Source organism: Erpetoichthys calabaricus, chromosome 10 (assembly GCF_900747795.2).
Source record: "Erpetoichthys calabaricus chromosome 10, fErpCal1.3, whole genome shotgun sequence".
Taxonomy (NCBI): domain Eukaryota; kingdom Metazoa; phylum Chordata; class Cladistia; order Polypteriformes; family Polypteridae; genus Erpetoichthys; species Erpetoichthys calabaricus.
In genome coordinates, this window is record NC_041403.2 from 49427375 (window position 1) to 49452066 (window position 24692).

A 24692-nucleotide genomic window follows, 5' to 3' on the forward strand; every position below is an offset into this window, starting at 1 on the left:
CAATTCAGGAATCTGCCTTTGATGAGCTCAACATAATTAGCATCTAAAATTCAAAGGCAAGTACAGTAAGGTGGCCCGGGTTCAAGTCCTGGGCCCTCCCTGCGTGGACTTTGCATGTTCTCCCTGTGCCTGTGTGGGCTTCTTCCTGGTTTGTTCCTGGCTGGGATTGGCTCCAGCGCCCCCCGTGACCCTTGTCTGGATTAAACGGGTTAGAAAATTCAACATAAAGGAAGGAGGAAATGACAGAATTCAACACAGCAAGTACAGAATTGAGAAGAATTCAATACAGCCACAGAATTGTAGTGAAGAGAACTTGAATGCATTTGCACTATTTTGAAAATCTTAAAATGTCTTAACTGTTTTGCTGTTTGTGTGTGCATGTAAGGTTTTATTAAGATGTGTGGCAGACGGCCAGGGCCTTTACCTGGTCGGGACGCCTTCGATAAGGAAGGACCGAGGTGAGAGAACATACATAGGGCATTACCTCCCCCGGAGCACTAGATGGCAGCCCCACTGGAACAATCACCACGTTATTCAACATAACACTTCTCCCGAAAAATGTTCAGTACAGTTCTGGGACACCACCTAGATAGCTGGGCACAAGACAGGAGTGAACCCAGGATGGTCCATCACAGGGCACCCAATTTAGTTTGTGCCAGTTACCCTACTTTATGTATTTTTGGGATGTATGAGGAGTACCCTGAGAAAAGACCGCCCCCAGCCCGCCACCATTGTGCCACCTCCAACTCATCTGCCCGTATTGGCAGCTTATTTATGGGGACACAATACTTAGTGCACAGGCATGCTTTTAAGTTTATTTGCAGGCCAGACCCCTCTGTCCATGTGATGCGAGAAGCACTCAGACCTTTCTTTTCGGGGTTTTGGGGGGGTGTAGTTACTGAACTTTCCTAGCGCATCAAACTCTGTTTTCTGTGGGCCTCAGGGGCTACAAGTTATAATTTGAGTCTTTGAGTTATAATAGCGGCACTTTCACACCTTTAATTGTGTTAAATCCATCCATCCATCCATCCATTTTCCAACCCGCTGAATCCAAACACAGGGTCACGGGGGTCTGCTGGAGCCAATCCCAGCCAACACAGGGCACAAGGCAGGAACCAATCCTGGGCAGGGTGCCAACCCACCGCAGTAATTGTGTTAAATGATTTTCTAATTTCTTCATTGGTACATTGAGACTAAAACACTAAAGGCTGTGCTCTCTAGCAGTCTACCCATTTATAAGTCTTAGTGTAGCACTGTGGGTGGGCACGGGGGATAGAACTGACTGGTACCACCAGCTTCGGCGATTCCATCCCCTCTAGCCTTTATTAAAGATGCTGCAGTTTAAAAGCTCCTTGTCAAGCTTTTTGGATGGTGGTAGTCAGCTATTCCTACCACTTTTGTGTGGAAGCTGGAGTTGTCTTTAACCGTCCGCTGACATTGCACTGTCTTCTGTCACCTTCACATGATGGGCCCGTCCTCCTCTTGCAGTCTGTTGCTGAAGTGCTTACTCCACACCCCTTCATCCCTTCTAGGTCCATCCATCCATTTTCCAACCTGCTGAATCCGAACACAGGGTCACGGGGGTCTGCTGGAGCCAATCCCAGCCCATTCAGGGTGCAAGGCAGGAACCAATCCTGGGCAGGACACCCACACACCAAGCACACACACACTAGGGCCAATTTAGAATCACCAATCCACCTAACCTCCATGTCTTTGGACTGTGGGAGGAAACCCACGCAGACACGGGGAGAACATGCAAACTCCACACAGGGAGGACCTGGGAAGCAAACTCGGGTCTCCTAACTGCGAGGCAGCAGCGCTACCACTGCGCCACCGTGCCACCCCCCCCTTCTAGGTCAGACCCGTGAAATGGGCTTCTTTTCAGACTTTGTGCCAACTGTGCTGCATGTGTTCTCACTTGAACCTCTTTGTGTCATCATGTCACCCTGGAACTGTCACAGCTACCCCCCCCCCCCCCCCAAATATTCTCACACATTCCCTGTGGCTGCCCCCCGACGGTGATCCTCAGCTGCCACTAGCCGTTAGAAACGTGTCCTCAGACTCGACCACTTCCAGTTAGCGTTTAAGGATTCGAACATCTTTCAAGGTCTGCACTTTCAGATTTGATCGGCCTCACTTTGTGCTGTTCAGTTTATTGTGTTGTTGTTCTGTCTCCTTGTACGTTCTGATTGTTATTAATTGTTTTTATTCCGTCATCTGCTGCCATCTTGTCATATCAGCATTCCATGGAAGGCAGCGGGCACACAGCTGAGCACACGTCCACACCTGCTCAAGCCACGCCAAGTTGGAGTCGCCAGTCTTGTCGCTTCCTAAAGCAGCTGCGGTCATTTTCTGTGGACTTTCACATCTGCCTGAGCTGCTTTGTGGTTGCTGAAGGTGTTAGGAAAGCAGGAAGCCGTTGAAGAGGAGCGACAGGTGCACACGACGCCATGTCAGCTGTCTGCTTGGGTGTCCCCCCAGTGCTTATGTAGTGAACTGAGGGGAAAACGAAAATGTAACAGGCAGCAAGGCTGTAAACCATCAGAAACCATTCAAATGGTGATCAGGCGGAAAGATTTGCTAAATAAAACTACGCCGATGACAGAGAAATGAATTGGCGCAAGAAACAGAATGGAATGATGAAGTGCACGACATGGAGGAGCCAAACTAAGAAGGGAGCTCATTCTGATGACAGTTTCTTAAAATTATTTTGTACGATTAAATCCCAGTCCTCCTTTCCCAAGTATCTGCTAGGCCACCGCTGTGGTCAGTGCTGCAAAGATCTACTGTAGCTTCACCGGGTCAGAATCCAGGCCCAGGCGGCTGTCCATGAAGAGCTCGTCTGAGTCTCTGTGGATTTTCCACCACCAACCCAATGATGTTACACTTCAGAACGGATGTCGGGTAAAGCACCGAGTCCACTAGACTGGCCGCCTCTCCAGGGCGTCCTGCTCCACACTTAAAAATGCTGGTTCTTCAGGGACACTTTATGGTTCTTTACTGGGTCATGTGGTTCCTCATAGAACTATTGTCTGACAAAGCATTGTTTTATTCTGGGATGGGTTCTTTACATATGACATTAGTTCTTTGTTCTTTGAAAAACTTTCTAATGTGTCTTTAAAGTTTGGCAGGCTACCTAGCAGGACCCTAACAGATTATGAAAGCCTGGACTTGGTCAGGGTTAACGTAAGCAACACCCTGACCCACTGGTATTTCACAAATCTGTCACCATCTATTCATGGTTACTTACTACATGGAGCCTGTCACAGAGCTAAATAATTTCAGGTTCTGTCTGAAACTTTCACACATGGAAGGGTCTTTGGGGACCCAAAATGGTTGACCTATGTCATCGCCCTAAAGATCCGCTCTGGCACCTTTTATTTCTAAGCGTATACCTGGCACCCGATGCTCCAAGCACCCCAAACTAGATTAAGCAGAGTTGGCAGTTGTCCACTGTAAACTGCCACACTTTGTTACAATGACAATGAACTGCTGGTGCATTCTGGTCCCAAACCATTTGGGCCCTCAAAAAAGTGAAGAGGACTGCCTTTCATCTCAGGTTTGTAGAAATGGCTGCTACAGATAAACTGAGGCCCACATTGCCACCCACCAAGCTTGATAAAGTCACAGAACCTGACTGGAGCTGCAGTGTCCAGCCATACAGTGGGTGGGATGACCAAAGGGGGCCCAGAAGGTGTCACTGCGTTGACCTGCTAACATGTTCAGTGTCTTTAATGTGCTGTTGAAGAATGATTTTTTTTTTTAATATGCAGATAGTTATTTGGTGGACGTTATTCTTCAAAGATAAGGCTAGCAGAATTACGTGAGACCACAAGTGATGGGTGCCAGGATGGTTTCTGCCACAAATCGAACATGGCACTATTTTCTCTACACCTGCAGGATTAGCTGCGGAAGAAAAATTAAGAGCAAGTTCTGAGTATTACCGGCTCATTCTTTCTGCTCTTCTGTCCGACTCACATTTCCCACCCGAGTAGTTTAAGGGGGCTGTAGTGTGCTGGAGCTGGGGTGAGGCAGGACCCAACTCTGGACTGGATGCCAGTCTGCTAACCTGCACACCACACGGACACGAGGAGAACCGAGACCAGGAAACCCAACTCGGAGCAGGGAGGCACCACCATGGACCAGCACCAGTTTTCCCAAACCTGTTAATTTCAATGCAGATTTTGAGCCACCGCTAGCTGATGGGACATGCGCAGCGTGGGGGGGATCGGGGCACCTTAAGAGAAGCCCACTGAGACATGGGGGGAGCATACAAAGTCAGGGCCGGCCCTAACAATTGCGGGGCCCTATGCGAAACGGATTGCGCGGGGCCCAGTCGGGGTAGGGGTAAGGATAATACGTGAAAATTAAGATTTTGTATTAGAAAATAAATTCGTCTTTGCATTTTATTCATTCTTTACTAAGTACAAAATCACGATCAAATTAACTTTACTTTACGAGCCTTGCGTGTAGCGAAGTCATACAGTACATCATCAAAATTTTGTTTCCTACATAGATCACGCTCAATAGCAAGAATTGCCAAATTGTTCAATCTATCTTCGTGAATTGTTGACCTCAAGTAATTTTTGATTAGTTTGAGGCGCGAGAAGCTTCTTTCACCAGATGCCACAGTTAAAAAAATGAAAAATGAACAAAATAAAGTATTTACTGATTTATTACGTCGTTATTGCATTTGATTACGTGATTTAACGTTTGAACGACAATTTGCATTTGATTATGTCACGTTTGCATTTGATTACGAGTAAATAAAATTTAAAAAAATACCTTAAGTCTACCAATTTAGGGGAACTTGAGGTAAGATGAACCACTTTTTAAAATTCCTTGTCAAATCCACATTTTTTGCTTTTTACCAGTAATTTTCAGTCAAATTATTGTTAATGATCTGCATATGCATGCGCTTGTCGCTTAGGGATGAATCGGTACGTTTTGAGCAAGTGTTTGTGAAAAAAATTGTTTTTTATCTTACCCCTACTACGGGTAAGATGAAACAATCGTTTGGGTGAACGAATCACATTATTTTATTTTGTAAAACTATCTTAAACATTTGAAATGAGAGACTATTCATAAAACAAATTGTATAAAGATACAAGTTGACGTGCCGATGATTCTATGGCTGACTGTTAACATAGGGTGGGTTATCAATGTACAGGATCTTCGAATTTTATACAACGCTTGTTTCTGAGGAACAAGCTTTACTCACCGGTGAAAAAATCTTCGTCTGGCAGAAAAGAGAAAATTTAAACCACTGCCGGTAAATTTCAAACTATTCATCCAAAAAATCAATAACATCATCTCCATAAATAGCTCCTCCTATTTGATTGGTTTCACTGAGCTGAGCCATCATAAGGTTAAGAACGGTGTCTGTTTCATCTTACCCCAAGTTCCCCTAAATGACGAGTTTAGAGATAAAGCACCCGAGCAGCTACAATTTTTTTTCAATTTTATTTACTTGTCGTAATCACTTGAAACAACGACGTAATAGATAAAAAAACACTGTAAAAACAATAAACACGCTGACCTATACATGATTATAAGTTTTAATGGTTTAATTTAATAATTTACACCTAGAATTAGCACGGGGCCTATGAAAGTGCGGGGCCCACTGCGGCCGCATAGGTTGCAGTGGCCTAAGGCCGGCCCTGTACAAAGTCCACACAGGACTGGGGTCTGCACTTAGGAGGCCCGGGCAGCGGAGCGTTGAAACAAACCCCTCGTGTCACTTGTGACCAAACTGGCTTAGAGAAAGTGCTGGGGTCTACTCATTAGTGTAGAATTTAGTGTAGAATCCACTAAAAGCAGCAGTTTTTTTTCTAACTTTATTTATGATTAGAATATTGTTTAATGGTTTCTGTAAAGTAAGTATGGCAAAAAAAAAAAGATTTTTAAAAAGTTGTGCCATTGTGTGCAACATTAAGATGCCATTGCCTGCAAACGAATGAATACGCATTGTGAAGGAAACAGACGAAAAGAAATTGTCTTTTAGGTGGACAAAAGCAACAGCTTTTTATGTCTTGCTCTTGGCTTGCGGATGTATGAAAACATTAAAAGGCAGAAGAGAACAAACAGATACAGAAATGAAAAATATCCGAGCAAAGTTAAAACATATGTTGGTTTTGGCCGTTCTTGAATGTTTTTAATATTGTTGGCCCAATTAGAACTGAGGCGTGTTTGATATTTGTATTGATTTATTTAGGTTTTGCTCAGTCGTGTATGAAGGGATGATGGTAATATTTATATCTCCCCATTGATAACCCCCGTGTCCGAGCCCCTCGCTCCAGGCTGTCCGGTGCCGTTTGTTGTCGCGCTTGTATTGCTGCCATCTAGTGGTCGCAGTACAGCACTACCATCCTGCGCAAGTACGAGTTTTTGAAAGTGCGTCGGAAAAAAAGTAAACAAAATAAAAACGTGCTTTGTGGTCAAAAAGCGTTAACATGGCGATCACTTGGAAGTTAGGACATCGCGAGTTTAAGAAGTTGGTTTCACGCGTCTTTGAACAGGCTAGCAGTCTACTGGCTAAAATGCGCAGTATCGCAGAAATTTAAGGTGGAACGGAATCAGAATGTGTATCGGGCGAATAAATAGCCAACTTCAGACTAGTCAGCCTACGCCAGCTATTATCCCTTAATAGAAAAGTCCGTCCATCCATTACGAGCCGACAGAAGTCTACATCGGGTGCGAGACGGAAAACCAGCCCTGTGTTTAGTGCGTGGTAGACCAGCCTCACTGAGGCAATGCAGCCGTTATTTAATGACTGTGCGCTGTGAGATGAAACCCACGTGGGGACGAGGTGACTGTGAAGGTTAACGGGCTTTGAGGTGGCACCCTCATCGCTGCGCCACCCGTCCCCACATGTGCTCTGCTCCGGTCACTGCTGCTGGCTTTTCAAAGTGAATTCATTCTCCCTATAAACCTCCTTACGTGTTTTGAAGATCTAAGAAAATTCAAATCTAAAAGCGACTTTCTGTATTTAATGGGCTATGGTTTAAAAGTAACGGGAATTTACGTGTCGCACTTTTTCCATATAAGTTGGAAATTTTTCTTGGTGGCGATCGAAGGTGTCCTGATTGTATGCCAATAAAATACAAAAACGTTCAGACTCGGCTGCGAAGCGTAGGCGCTATATAACCACCTCGAGTACAATATATGTGCCGCTCCGATTACACGTACAGATCTGGAAACGCGTCTGACGAGGGCAACGGGAAAATCCACTTTAGTGAGCAACATCTTCAAATGTGTAAGGTAATTTAAAAAAATCAATGGATACTTACCTTTCTTAAAACAGGTACGTCCGTCAGGTTTTGTTTTTTTTCCCCAAATTGATATCCTTGCGGCACAGAAGACTGGGCGTCGGTAAATAAATAAAGCGAATAAACTCCAATCCAAAGTGGCCGACGCGGAGACGAGCGCGCTGCCTGTGAGTCCAACTCAATGTCGTTCGGGTGAAGTTACGTCTCAGCCAGTCTCTGCTTTCCATAAAAGTCCTGAATCTCTCACCATCTACCGCATTCCTGACGATCCGGGGCTTCAGCTGTTCCAACAGACACACACACACACACACGCGGTTCTCCCTGTCCATCCAATCCCCCTGCCCCCTTTGGTCAGGACAGCCATCGGTCTGCAGTGTGGAGACGCCACCCCTCTGCCAGCTCAGTGCTCGTGTCGCGTCGCCTGGCCGTGGGCTCACACCAGAGGAGTGCCTGAGTCTGCTGCCTTCTAGTGAAAGGCACTGCCATGAAATCAAAATCGATCGAATGGTAATGGACTCCACGTCAGCTTCAACATACTAAGACTAAACATTGCACTCCATTGGATATAGGTGACCTTTACGTTTATAGTGCCTTTCTAGAGTGAATTAGAATTGTTCACTTTTTGTTTTTACAGCAAGACCACTGGGACCTCCAGTGAGTCAACGAGGGGTATCAGGTTGGCAAACCTTTCGCTAAGTGATCTGCCACACTGCCTTCTTTTTTAATTGCCATGGCTTTGTCTAAGTTGAAGGTTTTTAATTTGTATTCCTCTCTGTCCCAGCGAAATCCGGCCAGTCACTCCTTGTGTGGAGTTTGCCAGTTCTGCCCATGTCTAAGTGGCTTTTTCTCCCACATCCCAAAGACATTGAGGTTAAGTAGTGACGCAGAATCAATCCAGTATGGCAGTGAATGTGTCCTGTGATAGACTGGCACCTCATGCAGGGGTCGTCCAGTGCTCGTCTAACTTACAACATTAAAACACAGAACCTAAGTTTCTGGATGCTTCCTGCCTTGCCCCCGTGCTGCCGGGTTCGGCTGTTGTCTCCATGACCCTGAATTGGATCACGTGGGGACAGGAGATGAATGGATGGACTTTTATTTTACACTCATTACTTCATACAACATAATGATTTAAAAGAAATCAATGAAATTAAAGTAGGATGATGTGCAGACACGTCGGCCCCATTAAGGTGGCTTTGGGGACCTGGAGTTTAATGAGCAACATTTAACCCTGATCACATGCGGTTTTAAAGGGCAGCAAAATTAAAATATAATTAATTAAGGAAGAACAAGAAATCCACACTGCTAGCCACCAGGGGGGCATAAAAAAATGGGGCAAGAGAAGCATGGCCAGTGTTGTAACGTAGACTATACCTAAACAGCCATACTCGATTAGAAGACGACTTACCTTTCTGGAAAGGGACTTGGGCCAAAGTAAAATCAGCCCACGAGATCTGCTTCACTAGACGTTTTAAAGCACCTGCTATTAAGTCTACTTAAGTATTAAAAATACACTGTTCACTGTATCAACAGTATCTCTGGTCAAAAAAGTTCTTACAGTCTTGAAATAATTCAGGCTCCCTTCTTTTTGTTTGCGATGAGCCAAGTAAAGGCAGCTTGGAGCAGTGACATTCTGCTGAGCGAACATCTTAATGATTGTACTCTTAGTTCAGTGGAGTGCACGCTAATAACTGCAGCAGCGCAGACGGACTGTTAATGTTTCAGGAGTGCCATTTGTAAAACGGTGTGCTCGTTTTTTATACCATCATTTGTTGAACAGACAGGATGCCAAATGTAAAAATGCTTTTCTTAAATGTGTGCATTTTTGATGTGTAAAATGTGAAATCACTTGTTTAAATGGCAAGTATATAACTTAAATGGTAAATGTCCCACTTCAGTGGTTAAATGTTGCACTTAAATGGTAAATGTCCAACTTAAACACTAAATATCATGCTTAAATGCTAAACATTCCACTTATATTCTAAATTTACAGCTTAAATGGTTAAATGTCAGTTAAATGCTAAATGAGCAAATTAAATGTAACACTTAAATGCTAGCTAGCTAGCTAGCTAGCTAGATAGATAGATAGATAGATAGATAGATAGATAGATAGATAGATAGATAGATAGATAGATAGATAGATAGATAGATAGATAGATAGATAGATAGATAGATAGATAGATAGATAGATCTTTATTGTCATTGTCACTTTTACAAAGGAACAACGAAATTGAAGGTGCAGTCAGTCGACTCAGTGTGAGGAATAAGAGTTAAAAAGACAAAAAGACAAGAAGAGTAGAAAATAATAACAAACCGAATAGTAATAAAAGTACTTTACAAAATACACAAATTGCACTTGTTGACTTAAGGTCTATATTGCACATTGGTAGAATATGGAGCAGTTTTATTCTGAGTTCAGGGCCATGATTGCTTTTGGATAAAAGCTGTTTTTAAGGCAGTTTGTCCTAGTTTTCATAGCTCTGTATCCCTTGCCCGATGGCAAAAGCTGGAAGAGGCAATGACCGGGATGTGATGAGTCCTGTGAAATGTCTATTGCTTTTTTGCAGCATCGGGAGGTATAGATTTGTTCCAGAGTGGGGAGGGTACAACCAATTGTTCTCTCCGCTATCCTGACGACCCTGTGGAGCGCTTTCTTTTCTGAGGAAGTGCAGCTGCCGTACCACACACACAGTCCGCACGTGAGCACACTCTCGATGGATCAGTGATAAAAAGCAAGGAGCAGATTTTTTGGGAGATGGTTCTTTCTGAGAATTCTCAGAAAATACTGTCTCTGCTGTACCTTCTTCAGCAGCTCCTTGGTATTTGCACTCCATGTCAGGTCATCCTCCAGCTCAATACCCAGAAACCTGAACACCGGGACCCTCTCCACACAGGCCCCGCCAATGATGAGTGGCTGGATATCAGTTTTGTTTTTCCTAAAGTCAATAACAAGCTCCTTTGTTTTTTTGCTGTTGAGGAGCAGGTTATTGACTGTGCACCACTTTGACAGTCGCTCCACCTCGTCCCTGTATGCCAGCTCACCCTCCTTGCCCAAGATGAGTCCGACCACCGTCGGGTCATCCGCGAACTTTATAATCTTGTTGCTATGGTGAGTGGGGACACAGTCATATGTGTAGAGGGTGTAGAGGAGTGGGCTGAGCACACAACCCTGCGGCGTCCCGGTGTTGACGCTGAGAGCAGTGGATGTGTGGAGACCCAGCCTGACCCTCTGGGAGCGACCAGACAGGAAGTCCAGTATCCAACTGCAGGTGAGTGATGGAAGTCCCAGATCTGCCAGTTTGGACACCAGTTGTTGTGGGAGGATGGTGTTAAACGCTGAGCTGAAGTCTACAAAGAGCAGTCTGGCGTAACTCCCCTGCTGCTCCAGGTGGGTCAGGGCAGCATGAAGGGCTGTGGCCACAGCATCCTCCGTGGATCTCTTTGCTTTGTAAGCAAATTGAAATGGGTCCAGGTCTGCTGGCAGGCAGGCGAAGATGTGACTCCGCACCAGTTTCTCAAAGCACTTCATGATGACAGATGTGAGTGCCACTGGGCGGAAATCATTCAGACTGTTCGTGATGGATTTTTTCGGCAGCGGAACAATGATTGAGGACTTGAGGCAGGATGGGACAGTGGCCTGGGACAGGGACTGGTTGAAAATACTAGTGAAGATTCCGGCCAGTTGATCTGCAGAGTCTTTCAGCACCCGTCCAGCCACACCGTCAGGTCCTGCAGCCTTCCTCATCACCCGCCTCACCTCCCACTCTTCCACTGTGAGTATATTGCTGTTGTGAACAGGCTGCTGTGATGGAGCTGCTGTTGGTGTCACCTCAAAGCGGGCAAAGATGTTCAGCTCCTCTGCCAGAGAAGCGTCTCCCTCAGCGGCCGAGGAGTTGCTGGATTTGTAGCCGGTGATGTGCTGGACACCCTGCCACACCTGCCTGGTGTTGTTGCTCCTCAGATGGTCTTCTATCCTCCTTCTGTATGCTGCCTTGGCCTCTCGGATGCCTCTCTTCAGGTTCGCTCTGGCTACACTGTAAAGAGCCCCATCCCCAGTCCTGAAAGCAGTATTCCTAGCTTTCAGCAGACTCTGGACATCCCTCGTCATCCAGGGCTTCCTGTTAGGATAAATGTAAAACTTAAAATAGTTAAATGTCACACATAAATGCTAAATGTCCAACATAAATTGTTAAATATTACACATAAACAAATACTAAATGACCAACTTAAATGGTTAAATTCCACAATTAAATACTAAATGTACAACTTAAATGTTAAATATCTGGCTTAAATAGTTAAATGTCACACATAAATGCTGAATGTCCAACATAAATTGTTAAATATCACACATAAACAAATACTAAATGTCCAACTAAAATGTCAAGATTCCTCTCAGCCTGGTAAATATTCTACATAAAGGGCAAATGCCTTGTTTTAAAGTTGCATTTGGTACCTAAAGGTAGTCTAAATGATTCAGTTAAATGCAAATTTGAAGTGTCGTATGTAAACAGAAAATGCTTAAACATTCAATGTCAAAATTTGAAGCCAAGTGTTACACTATATGCTAACTGGTGGCACCCACCTTCTCTTACAGCTGCCTATCGGCTCAGACGAGATGTGCCATAAATAAAGTTTGCGCAAATCTAAGCAGAGCACACAACATTCCAAGACCCCACTGCAGATGTGGGAGAATTTGCACAAGTCATTGAGACAAACTAAGAGCTGCTCTGTGAGCTCAAGCTGATGCCAGACCATGTCCACTTGTAAATCACACATTGCGACATTGGTTAAAGCCATCAAAGTGACAGATGAGGTTTATTATTATTATTATTATTTTGTTTTCCCTGTCTTTCTCTCTCCTGCTTGCTTTTTAAGCTTGTCTGCTTTAATATCAAATCAGTCTTCCTTTTTAATTTCAATTGGCAGTTTGCATGTTTAGACCGTGCAGAAGTACTTAAATGAGCACTGAATATATTTGATGTATTAACCCTCATTTTAAAACCTGTCTCTTTAGAAGAACCCCACTCTAAGCTGTGTGCTGTTGATTAAGTACGCCCCATCTTAGCAAATATACAGACGTACGAGACAGTGGCCAGAACCAGTTTGCATATACTGTAACACTTGGCTTCACATTTTGACATTGAATATTTAAGCATTTTCTGTATAAATAGGACACTTCAAACTTGCATTTTACTTAGTCATTTAGACTTCTTCTCACTATCAGGTTCGAGTGTAAAGATTAGAACTTAGACTATCTTTAGCTACTACATGGTACTTTAACACACAATATTTGCACTTTATAGGGAAAACCTGCTAGGCAAAGACGATTCTTGACATTTAAGTTGGACAAATAGCATTCAAGTGTGATATTTAATCATTAAAAGTGGACACATAAGTTGGGCATTTACCATTTAAATTGGATATTTAGCATTTCAGTGGGATATTTAATCATTGAAGTGGGACATTTACCATTTAGAAGGATCATTTAACATTTAAGTTAAATATTTGCCTTTAAAACAAGTACCATTTTGCACATCAAAAACACACATTTGAGAAAAATAGCATTTTTACATTTGATATCTTGAAATGTACAATAAATTATGAGACAAAAAAAAAAACAAAAACCATGTGCACCATTTTACAAATGATACCCCCTAAATGTTCAGATCTTGATAATTGTAGTTGATTACTTCAGTCTAAGATGGGGACATGTCAGTTTCAGCATGTTTAATAAATAAGCAGTCTTATTCGTGACCTGTTGCGTCTGTCTCGTTCTGCTCACTCGGAGTGTTTTATAATAATTTTTTCATATTGTAAGTGAACCCCATCTCAGCAACGCTACAATATGAATAGTGGAGATGTGCGCGCCTCCCCTGCTTTAACAAGGGACAAATCCATTCTTGAAACCCCCAATTACAGTTCATTTAAATAGAAAACATTTCTAGGTGTTCCCTGGCCCCATAAAAGACCCCTGTTATTGTTATTGTATTGAGAAAAATAAATAACAGTTATCAAAACAAACCTTAATGAGACATTGCCCTTCATTATTTAATAAAGCACTTCCTCACCTTGTCTCTCCTCCAGTGAGTGGAAACACCCGCTGACATGAACCAAGCGCTGGGTTTTGCAGGTTTCTTTGGATTAAAACCATCAGCTAAACAAATAAAAGTAAATAAGCACAACTGCCAGCTTTATGCATTTTACAAATCTTTTACTATATGGCACAAAAATATATTTATTTTTTAAACACAAATTAAGATGGATGAATGTTAAGAGGTTATCTCACTCAGTGACTTGGGCAACTCCTATCCCATACTGTGCCAGACTTGGAATTTCTTTAGAAGACTAACTGCCAAAAATTAATCATTTCTGTATCCATGAAGATAAACACAGTGAGCTGAATTCTGGCTAACCTCACACTGCATAAGGAGGCCCACTGACTTAGGAAATACTTTTTATTTAGGGTTGATTAATGTCTGGGAATGTCTAGCAGTGACAGGAAGAATTGTTGACTTAATTTGTCCACTTGTTGTCCAAGATTATATTGTCAGATTGAAATCTGGCCAAGACATTTGGACACTGTGTCCTGGGCAAGTTTCACTTGTGCTGGTTGAGGGCCATCCAAAAACGGGCTTCAGTTCCAATCTCCTTTAATGTAAAAATGGATCCACAAGAATAACTTTTTCAGGTTCTTTTTGCTGCCTCTCTGTGCCGTCTAAAAAAGAGACACTTTGACTATCAGCAGGTAGCACCACAAAGTCAGTGCATCCCTTTGCAGTCATTAAAATCAAGGGAGTTTAGCCATTAATACTGGATTGGACTTACTTCAAATTGCTAAAACAGTTCATGCTTGCAAACAGCGTCGCAACTCGCTAATAATCCCAGCACTTCTTAAAGATAGTAATCATTATTTTATTGTATTCAACAGACACCTGATTACAAAATACATTTTCAACATTAGGAACACTTGTACTGCACAACAAATCCTTTTCCCCAAGTGTATATTAAAATTAGCTTTTAGAGTACCTTTATATTGCAGTGTTATGTAGAAAATTCAAAATATTCAGCTACACATGAATTTCATAGCTGCTTTTTAATGAATTTCACATCTACCAAGTACACAAGCAACAGCAGAATAACAGTGGTACTTTAAGGACTGTCAAAAGTCAGCCTGATGTCATTTTGCAGACGCTAGGTGGAAAGGACAGACTGCTTTTGGGCAGGATGCCCTGGTCTCATCAAAATTGTTCTAATGTTGTGATCCATCCACAGTTCCATTGTCAGGCCCATTTATTTCAGTTTTAGGATGCAGAGGCCAAAAGAACCAAAACTGGACAGGGCACTGAATGGCACAGCCATGAATGGACGTACAGGTCGGCTCATGGCAGCCTTGAATTGTCCAAGCAAGTACATACAATTGATGCAAAAGTGCAGGGTCAAAGGTTGAGAGAAATACAACAACATTATGTGTACCAGAGGCCAATGATAAAAATAGAATGTTATGTTACACTTCAGACTTGCTTCACCTGAAACTTCAAGGGTTAGCCAAAGCTAATCCAGGATGAAGGCCGGAAGGATGCCAGGGCACACTTACGTTCAACTACATTTGACTGGCAATTAATCTTACCTGTGCATTTGTGAGATATGGACGGAAATCAGAGTAATCTAAGAAAACTCATGGATGCAACAAATGAAAAAAATAAAAAAATTGTTAGGAGAGAAACTTATACACGCATACAGAAGAAACTGTATTTATTACTTTATGTAGGTATAATTTATACATGAATGAACATATATGAGAAGTTTCATACTCTGAAAAAAACTGAAAATATGTATATTGAAAAGAAAAAAAAAAAACTTTGAATACCCTGTAAATTATAAATTATAAAGTGAACCGTGGTCAAAATGCATGGATTGTATAAGGCTTTCTTTAACAAAGTGATACATTCACAATGGCCATACATTTTATTATAAAAATGCAGGATCTTAAAATATTTAAACATTGTATTTCATTCCAGAAACAAGACACCCAACCTAACTTCAAAGTCTTAGGACTACACGGATTGGCGTGCTAAATTAATTGTCTCTGCAAGGCATATCAAGCAGCAATGTGAAGTTGCATACAGTACAGCAGAGCAGACTGGATGTGCAGTCATAATGGATTGTCCCATTTCTACAGCACAGACTCGATTCATAACTACATACCACTTCAAAACGAAAATAACAAATACGTTTTGGCAGCTTTATAGATAATCCATAAAGTAATGCAGTGTAGGTACTGTAAGTTCTAAAAGTGACAGAGAAACATGATAAGAAACAGAATGTGAATTTTCAATTAATACTGTCTGTGTTTTCTCTTTACAAGTTTAGATAATGGGTGTTTCACTCTGCCTTCTAAACAGTGGAAACCTCCCTGAGTCTTTTTTGTACAGGAACTGCTGTACGTACAGTAAGTTGTTTTTGCAGCTGTTACAATATGAACAATGAGCCAGGATGATCAGGATGCAGAGCAGAAACTATTGCATATCTACTTCCAGTTCATTGTTGCCCACTTCACCACTGTGGGAGACCACACAACCGTTGACATGCCTCAGCGAATCTACACCCAAATAGGCCATTAGAAGCTCGGAACGCCGGTGAAGCAGTTGCAGGATGTCTTCAGCCAGACTCTCTAGACTGTTGTATCTCACCTTTTCAAAGTCAAAAATGTCTTTCAGAAAGATCAGGACCTGGTCCTATGGGAAAGAGGGAGAAAAAAACAAAAGATTTGTCTGACTGCCATACAGTACTTCTGTAGATTCTCCAGTGAACATTAAACATGTTTCAAGAAGCATGGTTCCCACATTTCACATTAACTATTACTCATCAAGTTTGTCCTTCAATATAAATGCATTTTGGCTTTATTAGAGACTATTAATAATTTAACTGAAAAGTTTTCATTTCCCAGATGCTTAGCTGTACCCTTCAATCACACCATTGAGAGTCTGGCTTCAAAGCAGTGGCCGTTACTAAATACAAGAAAGCAAAAGACAAAATATCATAATATATCGAATAACATTTAAAACCAGATGTTTCAATTGGAACGTTAATGGCAGCAACAGAAAGATTATGGCATAGACATCAGTAAGATATTTACTCAGAAATAATAAATAGTAGGAATCAATAAAAAAAATGGAAGAGAGCTTAATAAATGTGTAGTTTACAGTTGTAATACATGAATTTGGGGGCTTTTGTATTCCTGACACAGTGATATTCACACACAGCTCAAGGAAGCTGATAGAAATTAAGAGAAAGTGTATTCCAGATGGAAGCCACAAAGCATCATGGAAATCAGGAACAAACTACCAGTAGTTGAAGTGGAAAGCTTCATTAGTTCTAAAGTATCCAAATGAGATATTGGGACAACTTAGCTAGTAGCTACCAAACACACTTGATGGACTTAAAGGTCTCCTCTCATATGTGAAACATCTTGTGATTTCATATACATGGATTATGTAAGTCGATAAGGAGACCAGCATTATCTGTTTTTTTGTCTTGTAATTTCCTAATCAAAATTAGTATAGTCTACAAAACATCATTTACATGTTAACAAATTTTCCATAGTGCTGGAGTTGACGTTTATAAAAAAAGTGAAGGATTTATAGCTGGAAGTTATGTTTCTCAAATGTTGTTCCAATGACATATTTTACATTTTGTGATGTCATTTACCAGACCGCGTGTCACTGTATGACCTTGTACTCCATACACAGACAGATAAGTTGGGATAGTCCTGGTGTAGTGCATTCCACTCGATAGTGAAAATATTTCAGTTAAGTTGCGCTCAGTGTGATTGAAGTATTACTAACAATTGTGGCCACTCTGCTGGCACTGGAACAGCGTGCCTGTTTTTTCAGTTTCTTGATTTACCACAGACCGCACAATGGGTTTTGGAGGGAAGGCACAGACCAACCTTTCTCTAGGTTACTGGAGAATGCATTTACTACTACTGTCTTTAACTGTCAGTTGTCTCTGACCCAAAAAGCATGGCTTTTGCATTTTTTCCAGGTCACTAAGAGAGCTACTTTTAGTGTACTGTACCTCATTCTCAGATTAAGACTGTCAGTGCATTCTGATCATCTGTTCATTTCTGTGACAGTGGATTTCTGCTTAACACATCTGGCACTTTACTTTGTATCTCAGGTCAGTATAAAGAGGTTAAATGGATATTTTGTTTTATGTGCCTTTTGCCCATGCATGGACTGAGGTAAACAGAGACCTTGATCTCATGTCCCCTTTGTGGTTTGTATATAGTGTCAGATTGCACTTCCTTTGTGTTTGTAGTTATTTTTGTAGATAGGTCTGGAGGACAGTCATATTTTCATTAATATCTTCCATTTCCAAATAATCACACCAACATTTGTCACCTTCTCACCAAGCTTCTTGCTGAAGGTCTTGTAGCCCATTCCGGCCTTGTGCAGGTCTACAATCTTGTCCCTGACGTTCTTTGACAGCTCTTTGGTCTTGCTCATGGTGGTGGAGAGGTTGGAATGGAAGAAATTAATTCTGTGGACAAGTGTGCTTTATACACATAAGGAGTTGAGATCAAGAGTATCTAATTGATTGATTGATTGATTGACTGATTGTAATTGGCACACATCTGTGGGAGCAAGGATTCTGGATGGGTTGTAGGGGATCAAATACTCATTTCACTGAATGACATGCACATTTATAACATTTATGTAATGTGTTTAAGGATTTTTGGTTGATATTCTGTCTCTCTCCATTAAAATTAAACTACCATAAAAATTAAAGACTGTTCATTTCTTTGTAGGTGAGCAAACTTACAAATCCAGCAGGGGGTCAAATAATTATTTCCCCTACTGTACACCATCCAGTGCATTACTGAAGATATTTAGAATCGTAGACACATTCACATTTCAATTTAAAATTTGAATGCTCAAAAGTTACTGTGGTGGGCTGGCACCCTGCCCGGGGTTTGTTCCTGCCTTGCGCCCTGTGTTGGCTGGGATTGGCTCCAGCAGACCCCCGTGACCCTGTAGTTAGGATATAGTGGGTTGGATAATGGATGGATGGATATTCAAAATTTAATACATATACAAAATCTGAATATGTATGTGTACTTCACTTTCATATAACAATACTTGCAAACAGCATGTTTCATATCAAGCTTTTTCCATCTATGCAACACTGTGAAATACTGAAATCAAAATAAACCCAACCACTTGACTTTGCATTTAGTAGTGACCAATGCTTTAGACATGTATCAAGAAATATGCTGGTTTCTGCATTGCTTTTGCATTCATCATGTTGGTTTCTTGGTCTGTTTTTTGACTCTTACGTAAGAAAACACCAGGACTTGGTTGATAAATTATCAACAGCTGAGAATGAAACAGCTAATAGTGAAAACTACCTTGAAGGACACTGGTGGAGGGAGGGTAAAATGGAATAAGTGCTGTATTGCCTGAATTGATACTACACGGATTTAATTTCTATTTAATGAAATTAAAAAAAAAAACAAAAAACAAGAAAGAAAATAAATTGGGATTTACAGCAAGATAGTAGTGCAGTCTAGCAACCACAGCTGATTGGGTTTAAATGCTAGCCCAGTCAATTGTCTTTGTGGATTTTACACAGATTCTCTGTGTCTGCATAGAATTTTCTGTAGGTACTTTGGCTTTCCCATGACATCCTAAAGATATATGTGTTGCGTTAACTGACAGCTTTAAACTGAATGAGTATGGTGGTGTTGCCAGGGCAATGTGGTAGCAAGTGTTGGTTTTTGCCTTGCTCCAAATGTCAGTGACTCCCATAAACTCTGCATTACATTAAATGTGTATGAAAGGGGATTTTTTAAATCATAAAATCTAAAAATACTTAAAGGAAAATCTTGCTTGCTTTTTTTTGTTAAATATATGTTCTGCTTATATCCATTTCTCCATCTCTGCAAAACTATTGCAGCTTTGTTTTCTTAAGACTGTCTAAATGAGACTTAGACAGAGCAGGACATTAGTCATAAACCAGAATCAGCTCAGAAGTGAAAAAACAAATATTATGAATAAAAACATTATAAAAGTATAAACAAATTATTCTTTTTATTCTAAAAATATTAGTAAATGCTCGTTTACAGTCATCACATATTGCAGCAAAGGAAAATAAGCTTTAGGTGCTTCTTTGTTATACACCAGACAGAAATCTGGCAATAGTAATACAATAATAACACAAACATTATACTACTTATGTGGTAGAAGTGTTTGCTGGCCTTTTAGAAAAATCTAAAATGCTCCTGTACATAGTATAAAATACCTAATCATTTAAAGTAAAGATTTCACAGTTAATTTATCTCAGGGTATTTGCAACTACTCTTCTATATTTTGCTTTTGTATTTCTGAAGATTACATGAAATGTAGGGTACTTCAGCAAGACAACATGCAATATTTTAAAAGTCAACAATTTAACTTAAAGGCAAATACAGTAGTAGTACATTGCCTGTTAACAACATTCGTTCACCGAGCTAAATGCATACTTTAATTTTTTTTTATCTGTGTTTCACTCTTACTGAATTTTGAGCTTACAGTATCTAGAAAATCTAAGATATAACATATGAGCATTTAGTGGTCAACATATTATAGATTGAAATGCTGCTGCTTATGACCCCAAAATGGAAATTCAGTTTTTAAATAAATAAGTAAAAGGCAAAATATTTGAAGATATCTGAAAATGATGCAAGCATTTCTTTAAACTATGTTTTACAAATACCTTAATATATTCTGAATCTGTAAACAATTTAGAAATACAGCATCTTCAAATCACCTCGTGCCCAGTGCTACCCAGGACATGCTTTACCAACCCATAACCCTGTACTTGATAAGTAATAAATCTTAGAGATATTTCTAAATAGTTTTAAATTATAATTTGACTTGTCATATTTGTAAGCACTTTTTTTAATAGTAAAATTAAGCAACTTAGCTTTTTTTTTTAAGTTAGGGTAAATTAGATACAAAATTTAAAAACAAATTCCCAATAGATGATTTCAGGAATCTAATACTTGTGAAATGACAAGGCCATCTTAAATAATGTCAGGAAAAGCATGAAAGTGAGACACTATGCTCAAGCAAAGTGATCATAATAGCTGTTGAACAAATTCTAATGTGCTTTTTTGTCCTCACAGGTGGCGCAGTGGTAGTGCTGCTGCTTTGCAGTAAGGAGACTGTGGAAGATTGTGGGTTCGCTTCCCGGTTCCACTCTGTGTGGATAGCACTTTGAGTACTGAGAAAAGCGCTATATAAATGTAATGAATTATTATTTTACCTGCATACTGTGGTAGATTAATTAATAGCCATAACACATATTTAAGTAGCAGTAAAATAATAATACTATCTACAGTATAATGTTCACAGTTGTAAAACAACCAAAAACTATTTGAGTTATGTGTGTATATACATATAATTTCCTTGTGTTTTCTTAGAATTTGATTATTTTTGAGGTAATTAAATAAAGTTCCTCTTACATGAGTGCTACAGTAGAGATGACTGCATGCTTTTTTCTCCCCACAAAGTAGACCCTAGTGTGTGGCAGAGCTATAACAACATGAAATACAACAACTGTCTCAATGTCTTACAAGTTAACTGGGTTTCCAGTTTCACACCTCACTTGTCCTGAACACTAGCCCCAATATTTTGTACAAATCAAGGAGCACTGTCATGCTATGAGTTGTATAAACTCTCCTAATCTTCCTGATAAGAAAACAATCTTAAAGATTTAAAAACAGATATATAACTGTTCGTAAAAATGATGCTGCAACTCACTCCCTGCGCCTAAATGATTTGTCCAGTGTAGTTCCTTGCCCGGACAAACATAACATTTTCCAGACCATTTAATACAGTTGAAAGGCAAGAAACAACTCTGGACATCCATGGTCAACTTCAGCCAATGGACATGACCATCTTTGGGGATTTGAGAGGAATGCCAACACACAAACACACACAAGAAGACCATGCAAACTTCACACAGAAACTTAGTGGCTGTTACACAGGATGCTGGATCAATAATGAAGAAGCATGAACTCTGTGCTGTGTTATAGCCAAGGTAAAGAAAAAGATATTTAAAGAAATAAAAAGTAACAACTGTTACAAACTCAAGTTAATAATGGGCTGGCAGCAAAAGTTACAAGGCAGGAACCAATGGTAGATGGGGTGACAGGCTGTTGCAGAGCAAATTAACGTAACATGCATGTGTTTCGATATGTAGGAAGACACCTGGAATACCCAGAGAAGACCCACATAGAAATGGGGAGAACCAGCAAACACATGTGACATAAAGTGGGTTTGAATCCAGACTACTCAATCCATGAAGCCACTATGAATCACTGTGCCAGCAAAGAAAGTAAAGTATAGTTTCCTTCAAAAGTTTTTAGGGAACATAATCAAAACAAAAACGGAAAACAAACTCCAGTAGCAGCTACCAATGGTGCCAATAATGTTGTTGGACACATTGGGCCCTCCACCATTTTATTAGGCTTTCAAGTAGCACACAAGTCCTTCTTTGTGGAAACACAGGCACACAGAAAGCCAGCTGCTTCTCCCCCACCTACATTCCAGAATGATATTAAATTGAGTGGCTAAACTATTCTGCCATTTTTATGTATGGTCAGCTTGCTTTCTGAGCTTCACCTTATCACAAAATGTACTAATCAAAAACAAGTTGACATGTTTGCACAGACCAAAGAGAGACCACAAGGTGATCTAAGTGAAAGTGGCCTGGTAGCTATACCTTCTCTTAAAAACTTGTCCTTGTAAGCTGACAATTGTTTTAATAGTTTTGAATGTTCTGATTATTGCCTCAGTAGTGCCAAGAGGTATACTTAAGGTTTTACATTTTTTTATGCTTTACTCATTTGTGAAAATCAACAACTATCTATATCATGATTTTTAAAGATGTTGTTATTATTATTAATCACAAAGCATTTTCTCATATGTTACTTTTTATACTGTTTTTAATTTACTTTTATACAATAGGTTCAGCACTGATTTTCATTTAAGAAGCACAATTTCCTGCATGGTTCCATTCTACTTTGATATATTGATTTTCAGATTGGGGGAATGGATTGAAAAAATTTGATATAACTACAATACAGTGATGGAAATACCTGAAGAAGAAAATTGATTAACAATTCAGTAAGAATATAAGTCAGTAGTTTTGCCATTTTCCATTCTTAAAATATACAGTACACCTCATTATCTAATGCAACTATTACATAGGTTATTTGTTTGTGTTTCATCATTGAGCACACCACATATATAAAAACAAATGTGCATAAATAACCAGGTTTACTTACATATAACTGTCACACTTTAACTAAGACACACATGAGAAAACAGAATGATTTTCATAAATAAATCTGCCATTTTCTTTTTTGATGAAAATTGGCCTTCATTTTTGAAATCAAATATTTACATATGGTTTTGCAATGCATGCTAGCATATAAGAACAAAGCTTTGTCTTTTACATCTTCAATGTTGTACTTAATAACATTTATTTTATTATTCTTTCACCTTCACAACATTTTAATGCAACTTATACTCATACAACAACATTTCTTAAATGTTTTATAACTAATCTACAGATTTGTTTTTCAGCAAGACTGTATGACTCACACTTTTCAGTCATGGAATTTGCAAATTTAGCACTAAAATATATATTTTGTTTGCACAACTTTAAAAGAAGGTACAGTGAAGGTTTTGATCTCACCACTCATCTAATACCCACACTTACATATTTTTAAAAAGCCTATATGTTTCAGATTGTAAACAATGTCCATGTCAAATTAATTTGGAAAAGAAATAAAATTGAGATGAAAATTTCAATATATGTTCCTAAAAAAACACATACACACTACTTAAGCTACAGTATAGGCTGGTTTAAAGCTTATGAAACAATTAATGTAATCACTTTTTTACAAAATAACAATGTTGCATTTAGCAAGGAAGTATGATGACAACAAGTGTTTCAGAAGAAGGATTAATTAAATTCTGTTTTAAAAAATTGAAATCTGTCCATAAATTTTATTAATTATTCAAGTAAACACTAATTCAATATAAATGCACACTTATCTGGTGGAGGAGGCACACGTTTTTCTCATGAGAACATTTTCAAATGTTCCACATTATCAATCACTTATATTCTAATTATTTAGTTTAGTCTTTAAGATGACAACTGTTTAACACAAAGGTCATGCAGCTGACCCTAACTCTAACATTTGTTCCTATTGCATTTAGAAAATTCCTTTCTCTTTCTGGCAAGCCTTGAAGCCCATGAATATATACCCCTCTTACAATTTTCCTGGCATTAGCCATCCTGAAGTGATTAAAAAGCTGTTGCTAAATAACAATATTGCTTGAGTGACTAATAAAAAGCACGGAGTATATTGGTTCATCGGTGTACTTTTATCAGGTTTCTGATCATCAATAGTATCATGCATTGGCAAATCCTTGAATGACATGGAAAATTCTTAAATTTGTAATTATAAATTGAATGAATAACTACTTCTACCTTAAAGAAGTTGCAGATGTCATGCAGAGGACTTTTGTGACCAAGGAATCCCCACGCAAGGACTGGACTAACATGTTCACAAATAGCATAAAAGTGTGCAATAAATCCATTAGGGACCTGTTAACAAAACATTCAAAATTGATTAAATTTAACACAATTTATATTTTATAGAACCTGTATCTACAATGGGCATTTTTTTAAAAATATACCTTCTGGACATAGCTTTATTACAATCACAGGGAAGTCAATACAAAGGAGTAAGCACACAAACAGAAAGGGAGCATTTCTAATGAATTTTTTAAAAGCTATTATCTCTCTCTGGGCCTTTGCCTTGTACAGCAGTTTTTACACTACTTGTTGATATCCATCACTTTTTCAAACTTAATAAATTCCAGGCCTTTACGATGTGTCCATTTACGTTGGCACTTTTTTTTAATATTCTCCTTTTCCATATGTAAACATAGTTACAAAATTCAGGTTATTCAAAATATTAAAAAAGATAGGCAATTCCCTCCGAAGCTAGGTTTTATGGAAGGCTTAGCTTTTGTCTCAATTATTTAGGCAATGGCCCATTTACATTCAGGTGACACCAAGTGTCCTTGAGTGTAAAATCTTCAAATTTTTGAAACTGCAGACTGCTTATATTAAGTTTTAAATTTACTCAAACAAACCAGGATGAACTATAAGACAATTTCATTACAGGGGCAATTAACATAGCATTTTCTCTTACGTATTCTTACTGTATTATAATTTAACTTTAATACATCTATTTCAGTCAGTTTATAACTGCTAGAGGGAACAGAAAGCAACTCAGATGCCACAGGATCAAAAGCTGTATTGATTAGTTTATACCTTGGGAACAGAAGACTCTAGAGG

The 24692-nt window shown here is 39.6% G+C and overlaps 2 protein-coding genes across 5 annotated transcripts in view; both read right to left on the minus strand.

The window, feature by feature from the left end:
- Positions 1 to 7580, minus strand: part of nexn (nexilin (F actin binding protein)) — a 60655-nt gene extending 53075 nt beyond the window's left edge. Inside the window, exon 1 of the mRNA XM_051933014.1 lies at positions 7290 to 7580. The gene's annotated coding sequence lies outside the window, so the exon portion shown is untranslated. The remainder of the gene's footprint in view (positions 1 to 7289) is intronic.
- A 7167-nt stretch (positions 7581 to 14747) lies between these two features.
- miga1 (mitoguardin 1) overlaps positions 14748 to 24692 on the minus strand; it is a 106020-nt gene continuing 96075 nt past the window's right edge. For all 4 annotated transcript variants that reach the window (XM_051933114.1, XM_051933115.1, XM_028811186.2 and 1 more), the window contains 2 exons: positions 23817 to 23933; positions 14748 to 16003 (listed from right to left, as the gene is read on the minus strand). In XM_051933114.1, coding sequence (XP_051789074.1) covers positions 15785 to 16003; positions 23817 to 23933 — 336 coding nt within the window. In that variant the 3' untranslated portion in view covers positions 14748 to 15784. The remainder of the gene's footprint in view (positions 16004 to 23816; positions 23934 to 24692) is intronic.